Source organism: Lissotriton vulgaris, chromosome 10, assembly GCF_964263255.1.
Source record: "Lissotriton vulgaris chromosome 10, aLisVul1.2, whole genome shotgun sequence".
NCBI classification, from domain to species: Eukaryota; Metazoa; Chordata; class Amphibia; order Caudata; family Salamandridae; genus Lissotriton; species Lissotriton vulgaris.
In genome coordinates, this window is record NC_141698.1 from 418,106,936 (window position 1) to 418,134,470 (window position 27,535).

Genomic DNA, 27,535 nt, shown 5'->3' on the forward strand with positions numbered 1-27,535 from the left:
TTTTCGGCCGTTTCTGACCGGTATTTTGTTACCTACATTGGGCCCTATGTCCCTTTCTGGAGGATACCCCAACCGCGAATAGAGCTGGTAAGAAAATCCAACGTCTGAAAACACCCCTGCGCCCGACATCCCATGGTCTTGGGTGGCCCAACCAATGGTGTCCGGGCATCCCCAGGCACCCCAACTGGTAGTCGCCCCCAGAAGATCTTTGTCCCTGAGACTTCAGTGCTTGTTGCAACTGGAGAATCCTTATCGAAACCAACAGGGCATCCAACTCCAGAACAGCACTTTGCACCCAGCCGCCCCTGTGCCGCTGTGGGTGCACCTTGGGTGCTAACTCGGATCACCCTTTGCCCTGAGCCTAATACCAGGAGATTTTCTCCCACAACCTTGTGGCCTGCTCGTGAGCAGCCACCGACCAGAGGCCCCCTATCCCCCACTGGATAATTTTGGGTTACAGCACTCTGCCTTAGTGTCGCTGAGAGTGCATCCTCGACCCTGAGTGAACCCTGGTTCTAACCCCAGAATACCAACTCCAAAACCTAAGTAATTGCGACTAAAAGGTGGCGTGTTCTTCTGTGTGAGGAAATGGCACCTCCTGCGTGTGTGTGATTTGGACTGAAACAAATAAAGCGGTGCAAGAGGTGAGGGAAAACACCCTGAGCCCTCAAGAAAGACCCTAGGGTCCAAGAACATACTTATATATACGCCTATGCACATGCTACTCCTATTTCAACTTCCAATAAGTATACAGTAAGTGCAAACATAGATTCACGAGACAGAGTACACAAAATTTCTTTAAAACAATCCAATTCGTTTGATATTCCTTTATTCAGAAAATTACCCAGCCAACACGTGTTTCGTCGTAGGGAAGTACCCTTCGACTTCTTCAGGGCTACAAAACATAATCAAGAGTCATGGATCATGTGATCTGAAAGTATTGGATGTAACATAGAATGATGAACAACATATACACCATATAGTGGAAACCCTGTGCTACGTCAAAACTGTAATTAAAATGAATTGCCCCTATACCCTCAAAGTGGGACAGATTACGAACCAAATTATACACATGCCACCCAGTTATGGTGGGTTCAAAAGCGAGTTGCAGCTGTCCAAATCCGCATGAGTTACTTCGGTGACATTATTGCATGCAAGGTGACATTGCTATTAAATTCACAGAATATGAAACCAAATGTGCAAGGATAAAAGGGAAGTACAGATGAGTTGCCTGATAGAAGTGAATAGGTGAAAGTTTGCATTGTAGCAATTCAATGAATACCCATCGATCAAGTGAGGGGAGAAGAAGGGTCTCAGACAAATTTATCCAAGTCCTCAAATTTTAGTAATGCGGCTAAATACTTATCATCACTGTGTGTGATTCATGCTCAAAACTACTTGGCACCGGTGGGGAAACGGTATCCTACCTGTTCGGCTAATAAATTCAGTGTTAAGGTTCGAGATAGAAAGGAGTAAAAGGAGAACTCATCTGAGTATAGTGCTCTTGCGTGTGTTTCAAATGTAATAATATCATAAGCCCGTGAGCAGGTGAGTGAAGACCCCTCACCTCTCGACAGGTTCGAATTCAGTCCCAGCTGGCCACAGTGGTTGTCTTCACCGCTGTGCGTAGTTCTCACTTCAGTAATTAAGATAGAATCTGTGTAGGTAGAGTATAATTGGCTAAGTAATATGTCACAAAATATGCATTGCCGAGGAGACATCAAGGATAACTAATATCCCGTTCATAGGCATGCCCGGTCCTCTCCGTATGTGAATAAAATGCCACAGAGGATTTCGTCTATCCCTCTTCGGATCTCTGGTTTGAATTTCAGAATTAGTCCAGTATCACTGATTAGCACCCCGTTATGGGTACCTGTGGGGTCAAAGTAATCTATATCAGATCTGACATCATATCGGGGCCAGTGTCCCCCTAAGCCCCCCTTTTTCTGTGAAGCACCGTTCTCTTACCTCAGCGAGTAAGCTGCTACTGCGGTCCCTGCTCTACAACTGTCTTAGTGACCTGGAACTACTGATGTGGCAAGCCCCGTTCCTAAAGGCGAAAAATAAAAAGGAGAACTTGACCGCTGACCGAAAATAGGATTCGGATGTCTAGTGAAACCGGCAGCGGGGCCTGTCAGCAGCACAAGTATATCCTATCCCCTCCACTCTCTAAGGGGAAATCTCTAATCCAGCAGTGATCTGGGTGATCTGGCAATGTCATGCTACAGTGTATTGGATCATATAAGTTCCATACCTATGGCTGTGTCGTTACTGGACACATTATGTGTTCTCGTGTGCGTGTCAATAAACATGATGTTCTCCAGCTGAAAATATGGAGTTGAACGTTAATAAATCAAACCACTATCAAATTGTGTGTCCTGCCATCGTATCATCATGCTACTGTAATCCTTATCATGGTGGTAATCAGCCTCACTGTTAGTACGTGGCAGCTGTGGATGGTATTATGAGGATTGTTTAGTCTCCAAGAAAAAATCGCATTTCGTGGTCAGTGTTCAATCCTCTCTCAACCGTTTTGAGGCGCATGATCCAATTCACTTCCTTGCATCTCAATCTCAGTTCCTTGTTGCCTCCCCTATGGTTCTGTGCAACAATGTCAGTCCCGTAGAAAGAGAACTGTTTATAGGGTTCCTGTGACGCACATGTCATGGCATGAATGGCCATGGGGTATCTTTTGTCAGCCTGTTTCAATGCTTTTGCATGCTCACTGATTCTTTCTTTCAAAGTCCTGATCGTGCTCCCAACCAACATTTTGTCACATCTGCACTCGCTGATGTAAACCACACATTTTGAATTACAATTGATGTTGTGTCTTATCGTGTAGTCTTGTCCGACTTGTTATGTGAAACCCTTTCTATTGTCCAATGCTCATCTATATACCCCACAGGAGCCAAACTTGTGAAAGCTAAGGAGCTTTTGCTGAGCCAGTTCGAATTGTTCCTGACCTGTGGGACACTGGGGCTTAGAATATTTCTAAGAGTCCTGCCCTTCCTATATGTGATCTGGGGTCTATTTGTAGTCAATTTTTCCAGTGATTTGTCAGCTTTCAGAATACCCCAATGTTTGTTCATGCTTCTGACTAGGGATTTTGTCAGGCCATTGAAATTGGTAATAAGTCTGACCGGTTGTTTCGTGTCATGTCTCTCCTTCTATCCATGAATGTCTCTCTTCTAGACGTATTCAATATTCTCCGGTCTGCCTTTGAGATTGTTTGTTGGTCATTCCCCCTTGCTTTAAATCTAGTCTTCATTTCTCCCAGGCATGAATGACATTCTGTGTCCTCTATACAGTTCCTTCTAGCCCTAGTGAAGTTTCTATATGGTATTGCTTGGATCTGGTGGGCTGGGTGTGCACTGCTAGCATGTAGAACTGAGTTACAGGACGTGGGTTTGCGATGTAGCTTACTCTGTAGTTTGTTATTCCTAACATACAGTTCTATGTCCAGAAAGTTGATGTGTGTCCTGCAATGTTGAGAGGTGAATCTAATGTCCATGGTGTTGGTTTTCAGGTACTGACAAAACTCTATCAGGTTCTCTTCAGTGCCCGACCACAGTAATAAGCAGTCGTCAATGTATCGTCCCCAGTATATGATGTGCTCCTTCCAAGGACTCCCTGTTTGGCCCCAAACCCATATATCCTCCACATTCCCCATAAAGTGGTTAGCAAAGGATGGGGAAATGTTTGAACCCATTGTCACCCCCTGTTTTTGTCTGTACCACAGGCCATTGAAGAGGAAAAAGATATTCTGGAGGATTAAATCCATCATTGTTAACATTTCAGTATGTTTCCACTGTGTGGCTGGTCTTTTACGTAAATGATGTTCAATCGCTTTCCGGCCTAGATCTGGTTTAATACTGGTATAAAGCGCCACTACATCCAGCGTGACTAGAATCATGTGCTCTTCCCATGCTAAATCCGACTGGATGCTTAAAATGTGTTTTGTGTCCCTAATGTGAGAAGGGAGGTTTTGTACAATGGGTTAGAGCAGCGGTCTTCAATCTGTGGGTCGCAGATTCTGCAGAGTGCAGTTCCTTGCTCGGGCTGATCGAGGGTGCTCACGGCGGAGGCCTAATTCACACCGAGGTGTGAAAAACATCAACGCCTCATTAACAAGTAAAAGGTCTTTTAAAGACCTGTCAAGTACTTGGGTGTGACTGTGTGTGTGTCCCTGAAGCTGTTTCAGCCGGGCTCACATACACGAGCTGGGGGGAGCTGGGGGGGCTGGGGTAGTGCCTGTAGTGTAGCCCTTTGAGTTCAATGGATGTTGCGCACCTGGAGCTGTGGGTCCCGTGACACGTCCCCCGCCTCCAGCAGGGAGGCACAGAGATGCCCTCCCATGAGCGGGAAAGAAGAAGGAAGACGACGCAGAGAGATACTGACCCCCCCCCCCCCCCCATGAGAGAGGCACAGAAAAGGTGGGTGGATGAATGATGGGTGGATGGATGGATGAAAGGCTGAAGGATGGATGGATGTGTGAAAAGGTGGGTGGATGAATGATGAGTGGATGGATGAATGAAAGGGTGGATGGATGAATGATAGATGTATGGATGGAAGGATGAAAGGGTGGATGGATGAAGGATAGATTGGTGAAGGATAGATGTATGGATGGAAGAATGAAAGGGTGGACGGATGAAGGATGGATGGATGGATCAATGATGGATGGATGGATGTGTAAAAAGATGGGTGGATGAATGATGGGTGAATGGATGGATGAAAGGGTGGATGAATGATGGATGGAAGGATGAAAGGGTGGATGGATGAAGGATGGATGTATGTATGGATGGGAGGATGAAAGGGTGGGGGGATGAAGGATGGATGTATGTATGGATGGGAGGATGAAAGGGTGGATGGATGTATGGATGGATAAAAGGTTGCATGGATGAATGATGCATGGATGGATGTGTGAAAAGGTGGGGAGATGAATGATGGGTGGATGGATGAAAGGGTGGGTGGATGGATGGATGGATGAAAGGGCGGATGGATGAAGGATGGATGGATGGATGGGAGGATGAAAGGGTGGATGGATGAAAGATGGATGTATGTATGGGAGGATGAAAGGGTGGATGGATGAAGGATGGATGTATGGATGGGAGGATGAAAGTGTGGATGGATGTATGAATGGATAAAAGGTTGCATGGATGAATGATGGATGGATGTGTGAAAAGTTGGGTGGATGAATGATGGGTGGATGGAATGAAGGGTGCATGGGTAAAGGATGGGTGAATGGATGGATGAAAGGGTGGATGGATGAATGATGGATGTATGGATGGATGGATGTGTGAAAAGGTGGGTGGATGAATGATGAGTGGATGGATGGATGGATGAAAGGGAAGATGGATGGATGAATGATGGATGTATGGATGGAAGGATGAAAGGGTGGATGGATGAAGGATAGATTGGTGAAGGATAGATGTATGGATGGAAGGATGACAGGGTGGACGGATGAAGGATGTATGGATGGATGTGTGAAAAGGTGGGGGGATGAATGATGGGTAGATGGATGGATGAAAGGGTGGGTGGATGGATGGATGGATGAAAGGGTGGATGGATGAAAGGGTGGATGGATGAAGGATGGATGTATGGATGGGAGGATGAAAGGGTGGATGGATGAAGGATGGATGTATGGATGGGAAGATGAAAGGGTGGATGGATGTATGAATGGATAAAAGGTTGCATGGATGAATGATGGATGGATGTGTGAAAAGGTGGGTGGATGAATGATGGGTGGATGGAAGGAAGGGTGGATGGGTAAAGGATGGATGTATGGATGGAAGGATGAAAGGGTGGATGGATGAAGGATGGATGTATGGATGGAAGGATGAAAGGGTGGATGGATGGATGTGTGAAAGTGTGGGTGGATGAATGATGGAGGGATGTGATGAGGTCTAACAGGTGCATTTATGGTTGTCAAAAGTTGATGATGAGGAGTACCAGTTTCTAGAAACTTTTGTCGGAAGGGGGTCCTTACGCCTAAAAAGGTTTTACAAGGGGGTCCCGGCATCAAAAAGTTTGAAGACCTCTGGGTTAGAGAAATAGGTCTCTGTATTCCGCTAACCTTTCTGTGGGGCCCCCTATGCTAGATACTATCGGTCTGCCCAGAGGAAATGGAAGATCCTTGAGTACCTTGTGTAAGGTGTATAGGCAAGGATAAGTAGGTCTGAATACTTTGAGATATAGATGTTCGTCTTCATCTTCTAGTCCTTCAGAGTACCAGTCTCTCAAGTGTTTATTGATCTTGAGTACAAGCGGACCTATGGGGTTCATATCCAGTCTCTCATTACATGTGTTGTCTTCTCAGTTGTGTGATTATCTCCTGATTATAATCCTCCCTATTCATGACAACCACATTGCCCCTTTTGCCAGCCTGTCTGATTATAATCTGGTCATCTGTGGTGAGTAGTTCCATAGCTTTACGTTCCCCTATACTCAAGTTGTCTAGGTGCCTCTGTTTTTCCAAGTCGTTTGATACTCGATTGTAGAATGTGTCTATAGTGTTCCGCCCTGGTAACACCAGGGTCCATTTGGACTTCATCCTTAGTCCACTGGCTATGCTGTAATCTGTGTTTACAGCTAGGTTGCTCAAAAGTCTGTCCTTATTAGTGGGTGAATGTTCGAGATCTGTGATGAATAGTAACAGTTGTGTGTCATAGACATCTTATATACTCAGCACATCCAATACCAAACACACAGGGATGTTTTTACTGCTTTTATTCAGTGTTGGATATATCATGAAAACCACCAGACATGTTTCTGGACCCCTGGGTCGGTAGCCTACCACTCTCAGGGTTCTGATACAATGCACATCCTGGGAAGAGGTGCCAAGCCTCCTCCCCCAGGATGGGCAGGGTCTGCGAGGGGGCAGCTTCAAAGGCTTGCCGCCCTTGCGAGCTACACCATCCATTTGCTGCTTCCAGCGATAGGCCCCCACGGGTTTTGACCCCCAGTTTGGGAGGGAGTATCAGTGGGAAAACAAAGTGAGAAAGAGATGTGTACCGACCTTTGCCAACTCCACCCCTCAGGTGGGGGAGGCGAGGTGAAGTACAACTCTCAGTCCCCGCCATCTTGCAGATAGAAGGACCCAGCCAACCTGAGTGAGGCATATGCCTCCCTGCCACTGGAGGGTGTCATAATAGGAGGTGTACCCGCCCCAAGGAAGGGACCCATTTATCCCAACCTTTACCTACCTGTAACACCCCTAAATCTAGTATTTAGGAGCAACCCCAAACCTTGCCTCCACAGACAAGAATTGACAGGAAGAGAGAGGAAGAAGGACCAAATAAGCTGTGCTGAACTAAGAAGAGGACGCCCACTGACTTGGCCCCAGTCCTACCGGCCTATCCCAACCTCAAACCTGCTCCAGCGAAATTCCGGCATGTTATGCATCCAGAAGCCACCAAGAACCCAGAGGATCTGCCCTGCCTTCCCAAACCAAGATGTTGTCTCCTATGAGCATCGGATTTGCTCACCCACAGACTCTGGCTCTGGCCAAATTGGTGAGTCTGCACCCGACGCCCGAGGGCCCGAGTTCAAGTGGCCCAACACCACAAGGAGTTCTCCCTGGCGATCCTGACATGAGATCTGGTGATCTCTGACCTGCCTCGAATCTCCAATCAACACATGTAGTCCCTTTCTGGAGGATCCCCCAACCGCGACCAGAGCTGGTAAGAAAACCCAACGGCTGAAAACACCCCTGCACCCGACATCCCACTGTCTTGGGTGGCCCAACCAACGGTGTCCCAGCATCCCCAGGCATCCAAACTTACCTCTCCAACCAGTGGTTGCCTCCAGAAGATCTTCGCCCCTGAGCCTGCAGTGTGTATTGTAACTGGAGAATCCCTATGAAACCAACAGGGCACCCGATGCCAAAACAGCACCCTTCACCCAGCCACCCCTGTGCCGCTGTGGGTGCACCTTGGGTGCTAACTCGGATCACCCTTTGCCCTGAGCCTAACACCAATAGATTTTCTCCCACAACCTTGTGGCCTGCTCATGAGCAGTCACCTACCAGAGGACCCCTATCCCCCATTGGATAACATTGGGCCTCAGCACTCAGCACCTGGCCGCCTTAGTGCCGCTGAGAGTGCATCGTGGACCCTGGGGGAACCCTGGTTCAACCCTAGAATACCAACTCCAAAACCTAAGTGCTTACCGATAAAAAGATAACACTGTTCCTCCCATAGGATTTCATTGACTGCTTTCCATTGAAAATTCATCTAAGTGTGGAGTTGGTTTGTATGAAAACCTGAAAAACTGCAAAATATAAAAATCATATTACTTACCTTTTGTCTAGGAAATGTCCCAGTGTGATATCTAGGCATATCACACTGGTTAGCATAAGTAACTTAATAAGTAATCCAAGAAGTAACGTGAACAGTAATCTATAAAGAAACTGAAAAGTAATTTTGAACTGTTGACTTACCTGTAATTCAACCAACTGCATTTGCACCTGCATTCCACTGTATTTCACTGCATAAAAACTTGCAGAGTATTATTTCACTTACCTGCTGCACCAGGCTTGGCTTAGTTCTAGAAATAAAATAACTAAGTAATATTTTTATACACACAAATTGGTCTGAGTTCAGTCTTTGAGTGTGTGACATAATTTCTTGCCTGAGTGTGTACAACAAATTCTTAACACTACCCTCTGATAAAGCCCTACTGCTCGCCCAGACTACCACATATTGAGAGTAAGGTGCTATCTACTTATACCTCTGCCTACCTTTGCTGTTCCACTGGACTCTGTGCACACTATACCTTGCTTTGGTATAGCATATACTGAGACAGCTTCCTACACCTGGTAATATGGCATTAGAATGATGCTGTTTTGGCTCTGCCTCAGCCTGGTAAACCTGGGGCAGTGTAAAAAAGCAATGGGTGATGCGGTGGAACACCCACAGCAACACCCATTGTACGCCCATTTGCCACAGAGGACTGCAGCGGAAAGGGGCATATATTTACAAGGTGGCGCTTAAATGTACAAGGTGACGTTAAGCGCCACCTTGTAAATATGGGAAATGCCGCTATGCCACAGGAGCATTAAAAAAAGTGACACTCCGGTGGCAATGGGGGCTTGTACATATGTCCAGTAGTGTCTTTAACCCGCCTGATTTCCGTAAGGGAACCACATCACAACAAACAGATCAAAGGGCTGTTTTTCAAAACACGACTCTTAGGTCTCTGGACGTCAATCAGGCCTTTCGAAGATTCGTTCCATTAGAGGGAGCTACATTGTGCCCACTCTGCTTTTTGAACAAGCCTTGATAGTTTTTCAGAAATGGTTCTTTTCAGCTTTGATGTTTACTGTTCCTTTGATGCCTAATAGGCCCTATAGAACTGCAAACTGCTTGCAAAGGTTGCCTTAACTTTAATGTTGATTTTCAAAAGAGAAATTGAAAGCTCACAAATTCCTGGATTTTGTATTTGCTTCTATGCCATTTTCTCAAGTTTGCTTTGGTATTAATCCTCAGGTGGTATTTTAGTTGTGTTTTTGCTCGTTGTAAATTTCTTCGCATAGTGCCTAGATGTCGAGATGGTTTTGATTATTATTATTCTTTTTAAGATAAAAATGGACCACAACCGGCTCTACTGCACTATAAATGAAAGGCTGCACTGCACAGTGACCCTTTGGACTGTTCCCCTGTACTCTCCCCGTAGAAATACTTCTACACCATTAGATTGAGCTTCGACACCATTCCCCGCTGACAACGCTCCAACACCATGTCCATGTCTTCAATACCACCCCTAAGGGACAGCCTTCTTACGACTCCTTTCATGGAGTAGTCTTGACCCATTAGCCATGGATGGCTGGCATACACCAGCTTAACAGCCAGCACGCCCTGCACTATTTCACACCGCTAAAACCTCTGTACCACCTCCCACAACCATCTCCAAGGGCTGGCACCACAGAATCATCTCGGCCGTCCGGTGCCCCTACTGAATGCGCGTAGCCGGTGCTACTTCAGCAACTCAACTTCAAGTGCCCTTCACCATTTAACAGAGCCAGTGACTGTTCACAAACACAGAACCAGTGCCCCTGCACTGCCTCAGAGTGTGGTTCCCCTCCACTGCCTCAGAGTGCGGTGCCCCTCCACTGCCTCAAAGTTCGGTGCCTCTGGATTGCCTCACAGTGCGGTGCCCCTGCACTGCCTCAAAGTTCGGTGCCTCTGGATTGCCTCAGAGTGCGGTGACCCTGCACTGCCTCAGAATGCCGCGCCCCTGCACTGCCTCAGAGTGCGGTGCCCCTGCACTGCCTCAGAGTGCGGTGACCCTGCACTGCCTCAGAGTGCGGTGCCCCTGCACTGCCTCAGAGTGCGGTGACCCTGCACTGCTTCAGAGTGCGGTGACCCTGCACTGCCTCAGAGTGCGGTGACTCTGCACTGCTTCGGAGTTCGGTGACCCTACATTGCCTCAGAGTGCGGAGCTCCTGCATTGCCTCAGAGTGCGGTGCCCCTGCACCGCCTCAGAGTGCAGTGCCACTGCACTGTCTCAGAGTGCAGTGCCCCTGCACTGCCTCAGAGTGCAGTGCCCCTGCACTGCCTCAGAGTGCGGTGATCCTGCACTGCTTCAGAGAGCGACGCCCCTGCACTGCCTCAGAGTGCGGTGACCCTGTACTGCTTCAGAGTGCGGTGTCCCTGCACTGCCTCAGAGTGCGGTGCCCCCTGTACTGCTTCAGAGTGCGGTGCCCCTGCACTGCCTCAGAGTGCGGTGCCCCTGCACTGCCTCAGAGTGCGGTGCCCCTGCACTTCCTCAGAGTGCGGTGCCTCTGCATTGCTTCAGAGTGCGGTGCCCCTGCACTGCCTCAGAGTGCGGTGCCCCTGCACTGCCTCAGAGTGCGGTGCCCCTGCACTGCCTCAGAGTGCGGTGCCTCTGCATTGCTTCAGAGTGCGGTGCCACTGCACTGCCTCAGAGTGCGGTGCCCCTGCACTGGCTCAGAGTGCGGTGCCTCTGCATTGCTTCAGAGTGAGGTGCCTCTGCATTGCTTCAGAGTGCGGTGCCCCTGCACTGCCTCAGAGTGCGGTGCCCCGGCACTGCTTCAGAGTGAGGTGCCCCTGTACTGCCTCAGAATGGGGTGCCCCAGCACTGCCTTCAGAGTGCGGTGACCCTGCACTGCCTCAGAGTAAGGTGACCCTGCACTGCCTCAGAGTGCGGTGACCCTGCACTGCCTCAGAGTGCAGTGACTCTGCACTGCCTCAGAGTGTGGCGCACCTGCACTGCCTCAGAATGGGGTGCCCCAGCACTGCCTTCAGAGTGCTGTGACCCTGCACTGCCTCAGAGTGCGGTGACCCTGCACTGCCTCAGAGTGCGGTGACCCTGCACTGCCTCAGAGTGCAGTGACCCTGCACTGCCTCAGAGTGTGGTGCACCTGCACTGCCTCAGAGTGCGGTGACCCTGCACTGCCTCAGAGTGCGGTGCCCCTGCACTGCCTCAGAGTGTGGTCCCCCTGCACTGCCTCAGAGTGCGGTGCCCCTGCACTGCCTCAGAGTGCGGTGAGCCTGCATTGCTTCAGAGTGCGGTGCCCCTGCACTGCCTCAGAGTGAGGTGACCCTGCATTGCTTCAGAGTGCGGTGCCCCTGCACTGCCTCAGAGTGCGGTGACCCTGCACTGCCTCAGAGTGCGGTGACCCTGCACTGCCTCAGAGTGCGGTGACCCTGCACTGCCTCAGAGTGCGGTGACCCTGCACTGCCTCAGAGTGTGGTGCACCTGCACTGCCTCAGAGTGCGGTGACCATGCACTGCCTCAGAGTGCGGTGCCCCTGCACTGCCTCAGAGTGCGGTGACCCTGCATTGCTTCAGAGTGCGGTGACCCTGCATTGCTTCAGAGTGCGGTGACCCTGCATTGCTTCAGAGTGCGGTGCCCCTGCACTGCCTCAGAGTGCGGTGCCCCTGCACTGCCTCAGAGTGCGGTGACCCTGCATTGCTTCAGAGTGCGGTGCCCCAGCACTGCCTCAGAGTGCGGTGCCCCAGCACTGCCTCAGAGTGCGGTGTCCCTGCACTGCCTCAGAGTGCAGTGCCCCTGCACTGCTTCAGAGTGCGGTGCTCCTGCATTGCTTCAGAGAGCGGTGCCCCAGCACTGCCTCAGAGTGCAGTGGCCCTGCACTGCCTCAGAGTGCAGTGCCCCTGCACTGCTTCAGAGTGCGGTGACCCTGCAATGCTTCAGAGTGCGGTGACCCTGCACTGACTCAGAGTGCAGTGCCCCAGCACTGCCTCAGAATGGGGTGCTCCAGCACTGCCTTCAGAGTGCGGTGACCCTGCACTGCCTCAGAGTGCAGTGACCCTGCACTGCCTCAGAGTGCGGTGACCCTGCATTGCTTCAGAGTGAGGTGCACCTGCACTGCCTCAGAGTGCAGTGACCCTGCACTGCCTCAGAGTGCGGTGTCCGTGTACTGCCTCAGAGTGCAGTGCCCCTGCACTGCTTCAGAGTGCGGTGCCTCTGGATTGCCTCAGAGTGCAGCGGCCCTTCACTGCCTCAGAATGGGGTGACCCTGCACTGCCTCAGAGTAAGGTGACCCTGCACTGCTTCAGAGTGCGGTGACCCTGCACTGCTTCAGAGTGCGGTGACCCTGCACTGCCTCAGAGTGCGGTGACCCTGCACTGCCTCAGAGTGCGGTGACCCTGCACTGCCTCAGAGTGCGGTGACCCTGCACTACCTCAGAGTAAGGTGACCCTGCACTGCCTCAGAGTGCGGTGCCCTGCACTGCCTCAGAGTGCCAGTGCTCCTACCCAAACGCATGGGGCCAGGTCATGGACATCATCTTTTAGGGGCATTGTCCCGACACAAGTGCCCACAGCCAGTACCCCTTCACCATCTCCAAGAGCCTTTACTCCAACACGAGTTCTCAGAATCAATGTCTCTACGCCAACTCACAGCGCCAATACCACAACACCAACCCACACATCCAGTGCCCCTACACCAGCTCCTCTCACAAAAGCACACAACCAGTGGCCCCACACCAATTCACATAGTCAGGGCCCTAAACAATATAACGCGGTTGGTGCCTCTACACAGATGCTCAACGGCCGTACAGCATCTCACAGAACAAGTGGCCCTACACCCACTCACACAGGGAGCTCCCTTGGCCCATCTAAGAGTCACTGATCCTACATCAACTCCAATAGGCATTGGCCCTTCTCCATTTCAGAAGACAGGTGCCCCTTCACCCTCTCAGAGAGTCAGTGAGCCCTCACCACATCCCAGGACCAGATCCCGATTCATCTCACATGGAAAACCACAACAAAGGCTCAACACTACTACCCCATCTCCCAAGTCAAGAGCCCCTACTAATCTTAAGGAGTCTCGCGCTGGGGCGCTTCTGTGCCATTCCTCCTCCACTGACCACGTTCAACCCTTTACAGATGGGGAAGCCGCCATCTTCTTACACTCCTTTTCACCATTGTGTTTCTCTTGACAGGTGTGTCCGCATCACAGATACAGGCCTCAGCTACCTGTCCACCATGTCGTCTCTCCGCAGCCTCTATCTCCGCTGGTGCTGCCAGGTAACAGTATGGCTCTGGACTTGGGAACCACTGCACGTCTGGGGACCACTGACCACCTCTGGGCCGCTGGTCATATGGGGACGATTGAGTGCCTGGGTGAGGGAGGGGGCTCTTGAGGGGCAGATGCAAGAGAGGAGGTAGATGGGATAAAAGAGAGAAAGATGGAGGCCATGAGAGATAGAAAGGGCGACAAAGGGGTCAGGAGCCTGTAGGAACAAGGTGGAGAGGAGAAGGAAGAAGAAAGGAGGAATGGTGTGAAGGCAGAGGGGTGCAAGTAAGGAGAAAAGGAAAGACTGAGAGAAAGGAAGGACGTAAACAAGCAAACACTCAAGCAAGCAAAGGAGGCAAAAAGATGAAAGAAAGAAAATACCAGGGGAAGCATTGAAAGTTTCATTAAAGAGATAAGCAAGTATGTTAAGCAATAAGGAATGCAAATTAGAGGAAAAATCTAAGGGATTCCAAGAAAGTGTGGCAGAAAGAGCAATAACATTGCAAGCTGTGTGAGAGAGGATAGAAAGCTAAAATGCCCTGTTGGTCCATAGTAAAAAAAATACAGATATTTCATATTTGGTACATTTTATGGATAAACTGAAAATAAAACTCACAATAAAAAAATGCAAGAGTCTGAAAGGCTCCTCCTCCGTCTGATATCAGTAATGCATAGGTCACAGTACCATGAAATGTTCTTACATGTGCTTGCAAATATCAAAAGCAAATATGAACTATGAATGGTATTTGGCCTTGGAGTAGAGGGTCTTTCTCACAATTTTAACTTCAAGATCATAACATTGCTGGTCACTATGCGGCCAAGAAGAAAAAGCAGTCTTTAACTGAGGAAACACATGACTCTATATAAAAGAGTAACACCGGATGGAAGACCGAAACAACCCCAGCTGAGTTGATTCGAGTTTGGCCATGTTTAGTTTCCCCTAGACAATTTATTATCTATTCTGTTCATTTAATACTGCATTCCAAAGAATCATAAAGCACACGTCAAGCTTCAGTGCATGCTCTAAATACTTATGAATGATGTGTGATTAGAAATATGACATATTTGATGGGTTTTGAGATGATCACGCGCTAACTGCTGTGTCAGCTCTATAACTGAGAATCCACTTTCCTGCTTTGTTTTTACAACCATGAATGATTTCATTTAAATACTGTCTTTTCTACTTAACATCAGGTAATAAGGAATATTTCGCTCTTAAACGTGCTGATTGGATGAGATATTTAGTCCAAATGCCATTCATAGTTCACGGGAGCACATTTGCTTTTTATCTTCAAGCCCAAATGTGCAAAAATGTCTGCATTTTCTGTGGCCAAGAAAATAATGTTCAAGGTGGCTGAGTATCCTAAATATTGTACCGCTGCCATCTTATGTGTGGAGCGGAGGAACTCAGAAAGGCAATACTTTGTGCCATTGTGGCATTTTATTTTCAGTTCCTGGAATAAAAGGTACCACAACCAGGAAAGCTGGGAGTGGTGGAGGATGTATGGAACGAGGAAAACAAGAGGAGCATGGGGAAGCAAGGGCGAGAAGGAGAGAAATGAACGTAACGAGGAGATGGACATGGGTGGGTGGATGGATGGATGGGTGGATGGATGGATAGTTGTTGGTGGGTGGATGGGTTAGGATGGATGGATAGAATTGGGTGGATGGATGGGTGGGCGGGTAGACGGATGGGGGATGGGGGATGGGTGGTTGGTGGGTGGATGGATGGGTGGTTGGTTTGATGGATGGATGGGTGGGTGGGCGGATGGGCGGATGGATGGTTGGTGGGTGGATGGATGGGTTAGGAAGTATGTGTTTTGAACTGGAGTTAAATGATGAATGGATCGGTGGGCCAGCGGAGGAGATCTGAGTAAGAAGTGTTTAAGAGATGGAGTAATGTTGGACTTATTGGTCTCTTTCAGGTACAAGATTTTGGATTGAAGCATCTTCTAAGCATGAGGAGTTTACGATTGCTGTCACTCGCTGGTGAGTTCCCCTCAGACACAGAAATACACTAAACTCCCTAGCTTCCAATCAAACACTCATGCCCTCACACCCAAGCACAACCGAGCTGAACATACAGCTCTGAAGAGACACTTCTTAACACGCAAGCCTGTACAGATGTACACATACGTACCACTTCTGACTCGTTGGTAAATAAGACATGCCAGACCATACAGACTACACCAATGCACAGACCGCGTGGCATCGAAAAATAGGACTCCTCAAATAGCTTAGCTGCAAAACACTTTAAGTCCTAGACACCTGTATCTATCTTTAAAGAACATTACACACAATGCAGGAACAGTCCAATCACCAGCTACCCTTCCTATTACTGGTTGACTTTATGCTTGCCTTTGACCATGTCTTTTATGAGTTAGAAGGTGCCACTGTAGATGTTGACTGGGTATTGTGAATTCGCGAATCACATTGTACCTCTCCCTGTTCCTGTGATTGAGTGTTCCTTACTCAGTGTATGAGTTTCCCTATTCCACCGTTCCTGTTTTATCGTACCTAATATTTGTGTCTCCCTAACCCTGTGTCCAGCACTTATATTCTGTTTGCATGTTCCCCTAAATAAGCCTTTGTGTGTCCCTGCTCCTATGTTTGAGCAACCTTTTGGGGTGTCCATGTTTCCTTGCCGTATTCTCAGTTTCTCGCTTTTCCAGTACTTGTTTCTCCGGGTACCAGTGTCCGTGTATTCCTGTGCCAATGTCTGTATTTCCTTGTCCCAGTGCCTGTTCACCCTGTCCAGTGCCAGGGCTTTTTACGGTCCTACTTTCCAAGTCCCCCTGTCCCCTTTGCCACCTGGTCCTTGAGTTGGTGATTGCGTCCACCTTTCCCAGTGTCCGTCTGTGAATGTGAAGCACTGTCTACGTCTCTGATTCATTGCGCTTGGGTCTGTGTGCTTGTTTGGCAGTTCCAGTTTCCATGTTATCCATGTCCCAATGTCCATATCTCCGTCTTCAATTGACTGATTCCATGTTTTAACCTGTAAGCCTCTCTTTTATGAAGAGTGAAGCAGATGGCCTGCATTTTGTCCATCCTCTCTGTCACAATCAGTCACCCCTCCAGCTCCTCTCTGTAGGAAATTACATGGCCATGCTGTTCATACCACATTTTCTGGTTCTTTTGGGCGGCCTGTATTTGGTCTTCAATAAAAGTAATCTTCGACTATAAGTGCTCCCTGGTATGGAAGATGCAGGCGCGTAGAGTATTTTTATTCCATTTTGCTTTAATTTCCCCAAACTTGAGGGAACATTTATGCACCATGCTTACAGAGTTCTGCTGAGGGCAGTGAGGGGAAGCTGCTGAGAAGTGATGGAATCTAGATTTCAGACACATTTCCAGGTAAGGCAGCCCTTTCTCAATTACACAGATGAACAAGAACCATCTGAAAATTTACAAGTAGCACTCATACTCCTCTCCCTACCTCCAGCCCATTTATTTCAGAAACCTGGCTAGGTGTTAAGGTCTCACCCGCCTGCCATGATACCATTCAACCAGCATATGGAATCCTAATTGAAAACCACCCCAAGAAGATTGGATGTGGAATTGCAGTTCTTTTACAGAGCACCTTAAACTTTGAAGACTTTCCCATGACCAAACATGCATCTACTTCAATACTCTGCTCCATTTTTCCAACATTCATGTGCTTATTTTAATTGATGTAGATGCCACACTCCAAAATTGATCATTCAGTGACACCTTGATTGATGCTGTCTCAGAGATCATACCAGTGTTTAATTTGTAATAGAATAAGTGCCGGTGCCCAATGTTTGTTTTTTAGAAGGACACACCCGGTGCTATCTCAGTTCAGGGTGCTGAATACAAATCTACACAGTCTTGATTCCACCTCATGCCTCATTAATCCACCACGAGGCAGCTGCTAGCCCTTTCTTACACTCTTCCAGGTTCTTTTTCATCCCTGATTTTTCTACTTTTAGCCCACTGTTTTGTCTTTCTCTTCCGCTTTTATCCCTCCTTGTGTTTTTCTCTCTGTTGCTGTAGGTGAAAGTCTGATGAGGAAAAATTAGTGCTGGTAAGCCCCACTTGCAACCACCGGCTCAATTAAGCACCTGGTCATAATGAAATACAACAACCTCTGCATCCTGAGAGACATACACATCTTGTTTAACCACGCCAACTTTGACCAAACCATATTTCTCATGGCAAACCTAACAGCCCTCAGCATCTCCCTCGTTGTGACAGGTCCAACACATGCAATTAGGCCACCTTTTATGTATTTTTTTGAGTGTGAAGCATAAACACAAGAACAGTCTTCAAGACTATTATGCAATGCATCAACCCTGTACCTGGTTCAAAACATAGGGTGCTACAAGGGACTTATTTCAAAAATGTTTTTTCTTGGTCAATGAGTGGTAACTCAATTTCACACTCTTAAGTATCCACAGGATATCGGATTTGTTTCGAACACAGCATAAATGTATGGAAGGTGAAGATAAAAACAGAGCGAAGAGAAGGGATGTTTGTTTTGAGTTAAATCTTTACTTAATAAAAATGACACGGGATGTGAAAAACAAACTAATTCAAGCAAAGAAAGTCATGAACGAAGAAAGACAATATTTTTTCTATGGTTCATAACATAGAATATCAGCTCCAGTTGATTCAAAACTAACAACCCAAATTAAACAATAAATAGTGGTTGTAAGTTGGCGTCTAACGACAGCATTAAAGGAGATGATAATAGGTTGTCGACGTTTCGCTCTTTGTTGTATCCATCGATAAGACCATCATCAGGACGATGTTTTATTTCAATGCTGTAAATAACTCCCTTAAGATCAATCTAAATATTCACTCTTCCTCATAGTAATGAAATCCAATGCCTTCAGAGAGAAACAATCACTTTGATCTGTATGGAAGCAAGAGACCCTTTGCTGACTATGGCATACATACCGAAGTTATGCACTAAATCTCTATTCACGAAGCATGAAACGCAGGAAGTATTAGTGACGCAAAGCTTGTGGAACATGCACAAGCATGGTTTAAATCCTGAGAGTAGCAAAGTACACTGCCTGAGCGGCAAGAATTGACGGGAAAAATTAGAAAGAATTTCAAAAGGAAACAGGGTCAGAGACCCACAGCACTGAATGCTAAGTGGGGTAGACGCCAGAGAATAGAATGGGCTTGGATCAACGTATCAGGTGTGGTTGTATATGATGCATATCTGCAAGCAGGTTTGGATATTGGCCATAGTAGATACAATTTCTAGGTTGCTGGGTCCCGCACACCGATAAGTGCCAGGTTATACGAATATAAGCATGATAAAGTCTAAATAGGATACCATTAAATCAAGCCGTAACTATCCCTCAAAAAGTCCTACCAGTCTTTTTGGGATACTCGCCAATCTGCAACCTGATTTCCTGCAGATCTCTTCTGTTGTAGATTTTGCCTTTTTGGTTAGTTTTGCTCTGTCAGTATCTGTTGCTTCCATTTCTTTTCCTCCTTGAGTCAAGGGTTTGCTGCTGGTGCCACCCTCCTTTACGAGCTCTTAACCGCATGCGCGCTAGCGCAATTCCGCTCCTGTGCTGAGTTTTTTAAAACCGCACTTTACGTGACGAGCTGGGCTCGTCATCAGCGTGCGAGGAGGCTACGCCATGACGAGCCCAGCTCGTCATGAGCGTGGAAGGGGTTAATCACTGAATTGGTAGGTATCTTTCTACCCAGGTTTTCCTTGGCCATGAGCGTCTTCCACATTTCAGACGTGGTCTTGATGTTTTTCAAGATGATTGTATCATAGCCATATAAGGAGAGGTCAATTTGTTAAAACATAAGTACATGCGCGCAAGTCTCCACCCTGCTCTTTTTCTTCCTCTATTTCAATTTTGCAGCTAAATGTTCATCTCTATTTTCTCCCTTTTTTTACGCTCTTCCTATCTTTCTCTTCCTTCTTGGTCATTCTCCATTTTCTGCAGTCAATATCTGATTTTGAAAATTAAGTACAGGTCCCCAAAAATTAATGGCAGTGCTCACCAGCCGTGGCCACTGCAGGTAAGAGCGGTGGGCCCAGAGGGGAGTATTTCGAGAGACGACCACAAGGGAAAATGCATTATTTATTTAATCTGATCGTCACTCAAAATCGCCCCCCCCCCCTTCACCCGGCTCCACTGCCCCACCGCTCTTACCTGCAGCGGCCGTGGCTGGTGCCCACCACCAGCTGGCAGTGGCAGAAGTTAACCACTACCTATCAGGAGGTTTCAGGGCCTGGTCCTCTCTAATCTTCAGGCAAAGGTGTTTGTCAACTAAGTTTCAAAAGACAAGACATTCAAATAGAAGCAATCTGTTGTATTCAATGAAAAGTAAACTCTTTATAATAGACATGTTTCCCCATTTAATCAAATTTGTCATTTAGATAAAATCTTGTTTTCCTTACATAAATAGGTTTGCAAATGTTTTGTATCTTCACAACATCCAGTAAACATTTGTTTCACTCGTCTTCCGATGGGCAAATGAGCTTCCTCAGGGATTAAAGAGTTTTAAATATATATATTTATGACTGATATGCTGTTTAATGAAAATAACATAAAGGGAGAGAGAGAGAGAGAGACGGGGTGGATTTGATCTCCCTAGCCAGAATTTTATAAACAAAAGGAATCCACTGGTGGGTGTGGGGGGTCCCTACAAACGTGTTCTTTAAATACCCCTCACACACCAAAAGGACCCTCAGTGTCATAAATCATCATTGGGGTCTTCGCACCCCTCTACGGGATGCGGCGTGCTGCCACCTACGACTACGCGGGAGCATTTTTAGCAATGACCATGTGGGGTGTGTGTGAGGTATTTAGTAAAAGTGAGTGAGTGGTGGGGTTTGAAGTGACTATAGTGATAGTTTAAAAAGTACCTGGCTTGTGGGGTGGACTCAAAAAATTTAATGGGCCCCTGAACTGGCACTGTTAAAAGGTTGTGATCAGAGGTGCTTATGTAGTGCAATGTACATCACCTCTTGTGTGTGTCACCATGTTTCGGAGTGGGACGGGGTGCCTAAATCCCCACCTTACTCCCGTTTTTCTACACAAAGTCTGTTCTTTACAGAAAAGTGTCCATTAAATAAAGGCTAATGTGTACCTAAACATTTGTCAGTAAGGTATCTGCCATTGGCGAACCTAGAAAAAAAGCAAGAGAAAAGTAACAGTAATATATCCTTCAAATAGCCATTAGCTATTCGTATTACTCCAGGCTCAGTGACCTAGAAAAAAGTGTGTGGGCCGCAGCTACTAGACATATATTGTCATCCTAATAGTGAAGGTGCGCCCTGTAAGAAAAGGGACATAGACAAGACATACAAAACACAAAACATAAAACACACATTCTATTTGCTTTAACCTATGTGGCTCAGGTGACCTGGTACTGTAAGGAGGGTGGTAAAAATAGTTTTAAATGCCTACTTTCTGACACAGTATGGTGTGTCTCATGAGCCTCAAAACGTTGGGGGATAATCATGCCAATCTGCATCCTTTAAGGCAAAAAGACAACTCAGAATGCTAACTTACAGAGTTGCAGTATCTGCCTCTTGCTACCCGGTACATTACTCACGATTGTGAGGGAAAAGTCTACGTCTTGCTGCCCCAACGCGCCTCCGAAGTGAATGAGGGCCTTGTTGGGATTCGCACCTTTTATTTCCTAGTGGCGGGCCAATTACGCACTAATTGTTCTAATTACCGGAAGGGAAAAGGTGCCCATATATGGTTAATCCGGTAAAAGCCTTTGTGAAAGCTGCCTCTCCCGGCTCACCCGGCAGTGTATGTGCAGCGCGATCATTTCGCGCCTGTGCAGAGCCCTGTAGGTAGCGTCCGTGCTGACGCACATGTGCCGAAGTGAGGACATGTGTTTCTCACTCCGCGCATGCGCGTCCCACAGACCGCCTTTCTGCTGCATTTTTATACATTTACTACGGTATTTCAGTACTGAGTATTTGCAGGCACCAATTTTGGAATAGAAAAGCACTGGTTGGCATAAGTTGACGAGATAGAAAGGAATGACTGGTATTTCCTTTCACTAATTCCGTGTAAGCAACTAAGGTTGCCAGTGTGTGCCGCTATACATTTTTTCAGGCTAAATTAATTTGGAAAATTTGATGATTTGCCTAAAGGTGCCCTACCGGTCTTGATGCAAACCGGTTGTTGGTGGCACTACCCCTGTAGTTCTAGTTGTGGCGCCATAGTGGTATGGGATAGCTCCCTGGGTTCTGATAGTGCTGCTCTGCACTTCGGGAGTCCCAAAGTCTATCTTGTACCCGGTGATTTAGAAATGCCAAAGAAAGGAGTTCATTGTTAGGCAGGTCCCAAAACATCTCCTGTGCTAAGAGATGTCCAAGGGAGGGTTGCCACTCATTGTCAGTGCAGTTGCCCCCTTGGGATATCGTCATTGAGACCGATGATATGGGTACCCAGACGGAACACCCAGCGCTGTTCCTTTTCAAACAGACCGATCTCAGACTGTAGTTGTTCTATTAATGTCCATGCCAGATCATTGATACAGTGTTGTTCATTCAGGAAATGAGTGGCCATTTTGGTAGAACTTTTCTTGCATCGCACATTACTCTTGTGTTCATTAATCCTGATCTTGACTGCTCTCGTGGTCATCCTGACGTACTCGAGGCCGCAAGGGCAGGTGATCAGGTATACCACGTCTTTGCTGTTGCAATTTGTAAATTTTCTTTGGTCCCATTTGGTCCCATTTCTAAAAGTCAGCTGTTTACTTTTCTTGGTCAAATGGCAGCTGCTGCAATTCCCGCAAGGGTGGTGCCCTTGTATGCCATGTAGTGTTGGTTGTTCTGGTTGTTTGCTTTGCGGACGGGTATGGACTACAATGTCCTTCAAGTTCTTACCTCGCCTGTGTGCGTAGAGAGGTTTTTCAAACTCTAGTTCACCACAGACCAATGTGCGCCAGTGCTTATTAATGATTTTGGAGACTTCGTTAGAGTGAGTACTGTATGTTGTCACACAGATTGGTCTCTTCTGGTTAGTTTCCCTGTTAACATTGTCTTCTAGAAGGGCTTCTCTGTTGTTGTTCCGGGCTCGCTTCATTGCAGTGTTGATCACCCGGTCCGGGTATTGTCTCTATTGTAGTTTGATTTTTAGATCTGATGCCTGGGCCTTGTACTTGTCTATATATGTGCAGTTCCTCCGTAGGCGGAGGAACTGGCCATTCTGGAGATTCTCCCGTAGATGTCGCGGATGGAAGCTATCGAATTTCAGGAGGCAATTTCTGGCAGTGGGCTTAAAATGAGTGGTAGTTTTCAATGTTCCGCCTTTGGCATAAATATTTAAATCCAGGAACACCAAGGACTCTTTGGAGACTGAGCTGGTGAATTTTAAGAAGGCGTTTTGGGTATTTAGCCATGTCATAAATTCAGTCACAGATTGTAAGTCTCCCTGCCAGATGACCAAAATATCATCTATATACCTCTTCCAGGTACAGATGTTACCTCTGAAGGGATTGTCCGTGTGTAAGATGTTATTAGTTTCGAGGTGCTGGACATACAGGCCCGCCAGGCTGGGAGCGAAAGTGCTGCCCATGCTGGTCCCATGGCTTTGGAGGTACAGTGTGGTGTTGTACTCGAAAACGTTTTTTGTGAGTGCTGTAGAGATGCATTCTAGAACAACACCCCTGGGTGTTTGGTATTTCCAAGGGGTGGTGAATAGTACTTCCTCGATGATGGATAGTGTTTCATCGTGGGGCAAACTCGTGTACAGGCTTTCCACTTTGAGACTCAGTAGTAAGTGAGTCTCGGGGTCTAAAGATAGATTGTTCAGTAGTTGGAGAACCGCCTTAGTGTCTTTTAGATACGTGTCCGTGGCCTGTAACAGAGGACGCAGAAAGGCATCCGCAAATCTAGACAGGGGTTCCAAAATGCACCCAATGCCTGAGAAGAATGGTCTTCCTAGAGGCTTATCCAGGTTCTTATGTATCTTTGGGATACTGTAAAAATACTTAATTCTAGGTGTCTTTTGTATTAGGAAATCCGCCTCCTTTTTCTACAGCCAGTCATGGGCTAGTGCCTCTTCCACCATTCCTGCTAAGGTGGTGCGTAATGACTCCGTGGGGTCCTCTTGTAGGACTGTATAGTTTCTCTTATCGGACAAAAGTCTTAGACATTCTTGGTCATAGGCAGTCGTGGTCTGTACCACTATTGCCCCCTCTTATCGGCAGGTTTGATTGTAATATCCTTGTTTGCTGCAAGTTGTTTAATTGCTTCTTGCTCCATGCGGCTGGTAATATGGAAAACGTTGATATTTGATGAGTTTAATGTGCTCAATTCGCTCATCACTGCTTTTTTGAAAGCTAGTACTTCTACAGGTAATACTGCATCCGGTGGGGTGAAGGTGGATTTGGGTTTCAGCCCTGTGTCTGAGGTTGCCAAGGGGGTTTCTTTATTCGGAAAAAAGGTTTAGAGTTACATTTTTCTAACTAACTCCTGCATTTCTGTATGTAGTTTGAATGTGTCGAGTTTATTGGTAGGGACAAATCCCAAACCTTTGTTGAGGACTGACTTCTGAATGTCAGAGAGTGTCCATGGTGTTATGTTGACCACTAGGTCCCCCTCTTGCTGGTTGTTGGTTGACTTTGGAGGGCACCTGTCATGCTACTTGTGCTTCCCTTGGGGTCTTCTTGCACCGTTTATGCTGTTTATACTGATTGCTTATCTGCATGGCGCTCTACGGATCCGCAGAGTGCCCGCCTGTCCATTCATTCATGTCTATGTCTTTTCTGAAATGGTTCTGACTATTGCTTATGTATATATTCAATATTGAACCAACCCGAAACACTGGCATTTTAATGAACGAGACAGAATGCTTATCTCTGAACCTGTTGTCTTTTGTAAATTGTATAGGATTGTAGTGGATAGGAAGAATAATCTAAAGGGAATTTAAAAGGAGCACCTGAGTGAACAAAAAGGAGTCTCTTCCCAGTCAGCATACTATTTCAGTCCAGAAGGTATCTCCTGAGGATTGTCTGCCTGCAGAGCAGCGTGAAGTTCACCCATTTCATATGGAGCTATAAAAACAGCGCAAGGCGTTGAAAAGGTTAGATTTGCAAAGATTGTTTTATGGCTAGTCCCGAATCCCTTTCTTTCAGAGAACTGTACAGTTCAGACTTTGAGAAGAATCCAAAGCATTAGGTTAATATTCATCTCTTTGGTTCCAGTCTTCATCTCTGTGAGTCAAAATCACTTCCTTGCTGTTAAATCATATGTTCTTCTCTATGTTCCCCAAACAAGACAGGGCCCCCCTTCTGTAGAAAAAGGGCAGGGTAATGTAGAACAAAAACATAATATGGTTCTCTTTTTCCTTCTTATTTTATATATGTATATATTTGGGACTGGATCGGTACTCGATACCAGACCACGTTTAAGAAGATACTTTAAGAATATAAATTAATATAATACTACACAGAATATATGAAACAAATAATACTATCAATGTGAATCATAAACCACAGGCTGGGTATATGAGCAAGAATATTCTAAACCACAAGTTTGATAGATAAAAATCCTTTATTTTTATTATAAATTATTTTCACTAGGTTTTGTCGAAAAACCCCAATACAATACATAAAACAAGTTAAAACATATACATAGGTGACTATTTTGATACACATTGGGTACATGCTATTCATAAAAAAACCATCATCATATGTTATACAGGAATATCACATTTCACAGTCTATATCCCTAATGACAATCAATAATAAAGAATAAAAAAATGCACAACTCACAAAAAATTGCATATTACAACAGTGTCAGTGTTTTTACTTCTCTTTGTTCCACCAAAGGACCTCTTGTGCAAAAGGTTGTCTGCTGCCTGTTATACACAATACCAAGGATGAACCTCACAGGTTCTCTGGGCTTCAGAGCGTCAACACCAACCCAAGGATTCATGTTTAACACAAAGTTCCAGGTTTTCAGGGGAGTGAAAGTACTACTACCACAAGGAGACTGAAAGGCAAATGTTGTAATAAAAGAAGCACATTTTGTATACTACATTATTTCACAGAAAAGAAGAAACTTAGACTAATTAGAGTACAGCGCAAGCTGTCAATATTAAGGAAGCTATGATAACGATACAGATGTATGGAGTCAAAGCATTTTCTCTCAGCCATAATGCTAGTTGAATATAGGTACTTTAGGGAGATTGGGTTAAATGTAAGGCGGTTTTGCCTCAAGCATCCCAGGCCATGGAATGGTTCTTGTGAAATTTAGAAGGATTCCCAGTTGAATTATTACAAGAATTGGAAATTGGCAGTAGGTGTGACATACCTAAAAGTCCCTCTTCCTTCATTAGACACACAATAACACTCTGTGACACTTGTCCGTGGACTTATGAATCCATCACCTACATGCTCATTTTACATTGACCCTCTCACCCACCTACCCATCAAAAACACAAACAAACTCAACAAGTGGAGGCAAAATAAATTACATGAATTAAACTGAACAAAGAAAAATGCTGCTACCTAATTGCGACAAGACTACTGTTTTAATAAAAAGTAAGCAACGAGAAAGTTAAGCATAGCGGCCGTCTGGAATGGTATTGTGCATATTGTATAACAGTCTAATCACAATCTACCCTTAAAGGCCTATTGACTTTAACATGTGCTTTTCAGGATAAAAGTGTCAGCCTAATGCGATGTCATAACTTTTGATGATATATCTGGCCCATAGCCTTCATCATTGGTGTGTCACCATAACAAACTCTGGCCTACTGTGTAGAGCATAATATTTCCCTCATGGGAACCAGCAGACATAGTCAAAAAATTATAAATAGGTACAAAATTACTGATGGCAAGGTAAAGTTTTACCCCTCCTGTAAAGTCCTACAGGGATTCTCATGGTGCAAATCTTCCACCACCAGGTTTTGTCAGAGGGAGTAACCAAAACACTCTCTTACTATGGTTGCCTATGCATTCATGTAACAAATTACCTGTTTACATACTTTAATACTGTGTAATGATCCTTTGATGAATCTTTGAATGCTGATGCACGCCCATAACCCCCATAGATGGGCCCTTTTTCGAGTAAATCTGCACTTAAGCCTTCATATTTTTTCCACAAAAGGCATCCAGGCAAAATATGTGTCATTTTTTTCCATGTTGGGGATTGTAGGCTGCCTACAGCTTTGGAGCCACTTGAAGGAAACAAAGAAAATAGCCAAAATGTAGCAATATTCTGCAAAAATTGGAAACGGTGCTGTGCAAGAAAGTATATATTTTCTTTATAAAACTGACATCAACAAAAGATTTACTGTTCTAAGATCACCCTCTTCGGAGCCTCCAGGAACAGACACAGTTCTGAATTTAGCATGGGACATTTTGTGCAGATTGCTTATGGTTTTCTCAAATAAATTGATAATTTAAATAAAAAACCAATGACAGTAAGTAGGAAAAACCAGAAATAGATAACAATGTTTTCATTTGTATTTGTTTGCCCTAATGGCTAATTTACAACAGTAACATACCATTATGGCCATCAGATTCTTCCAGTTTGAGCGATATATAGTATTTGTTGGTTGTCTGATAACTAGAGCCAACAACAAACTGCAACTTATAAATGTTTGTCATTGAGTATGGACCACACAACAATTTATAAGGTAAAATCTAATGAATGTAGAATGGGCTGCTACCAAAGCTATGCATTTTGAAAATGTGCCAAAGATTTTTGAGTTCAGAAATATTGGTTATTTCTACAGCTCTGAATTTGGAGCTATCCCATATCATGTGATTCTGAGGGCATTTTGAAAAATGTGTTTTTTTCCACTTTAACGCACACCTAAAAGTCAACAGAAGATTGACATTCATAAGATAATAGCAAACTATTGTATTATTCTGTGTGACCAGACTTCTCAGAATAAAACAGTAGTCCATTTGTGTAGCTGGGCCAATCAACTGTGACAGGAAAGGCACTCACCAACTCACACAATGGCAACATCAAGATGTTTCCTTGGAATTTCAGTCATTCTGGTGATGTGGATAGCTATGTTATTTGTGTCTACGGTCGGGCAGAACCCAGGAA

At 46.0% G+C, this 27,535-nt stretch overlaps 1 protein-coding gene across 1 annotated transcript in view; it reads left to right on the forward strand.

Annotated features, from left to right (window-relative positions):
* Positions 1-27,535, forward strand: part of FBXL16 (F-box and leucine rich repeat protein 16) — a 304,232-nt gene that overhangs the window by 254,797 nt on the left and 21,900 nt on the right. Inside the window, exons 4-5 of the mRNA XM_086939622.1 lie at positions 13,427-13,511; positions 15,426-15,489. Of these exons, the coding sequence (XP_086795748.1) occupies positions 13,427-13,511; positions 15,426-15,489 (149 nt within the window). The remainder of the gene's footprint in view (positions 1-13,426; positions 13,512-15,425; positions 15,490-27,535) is intronic.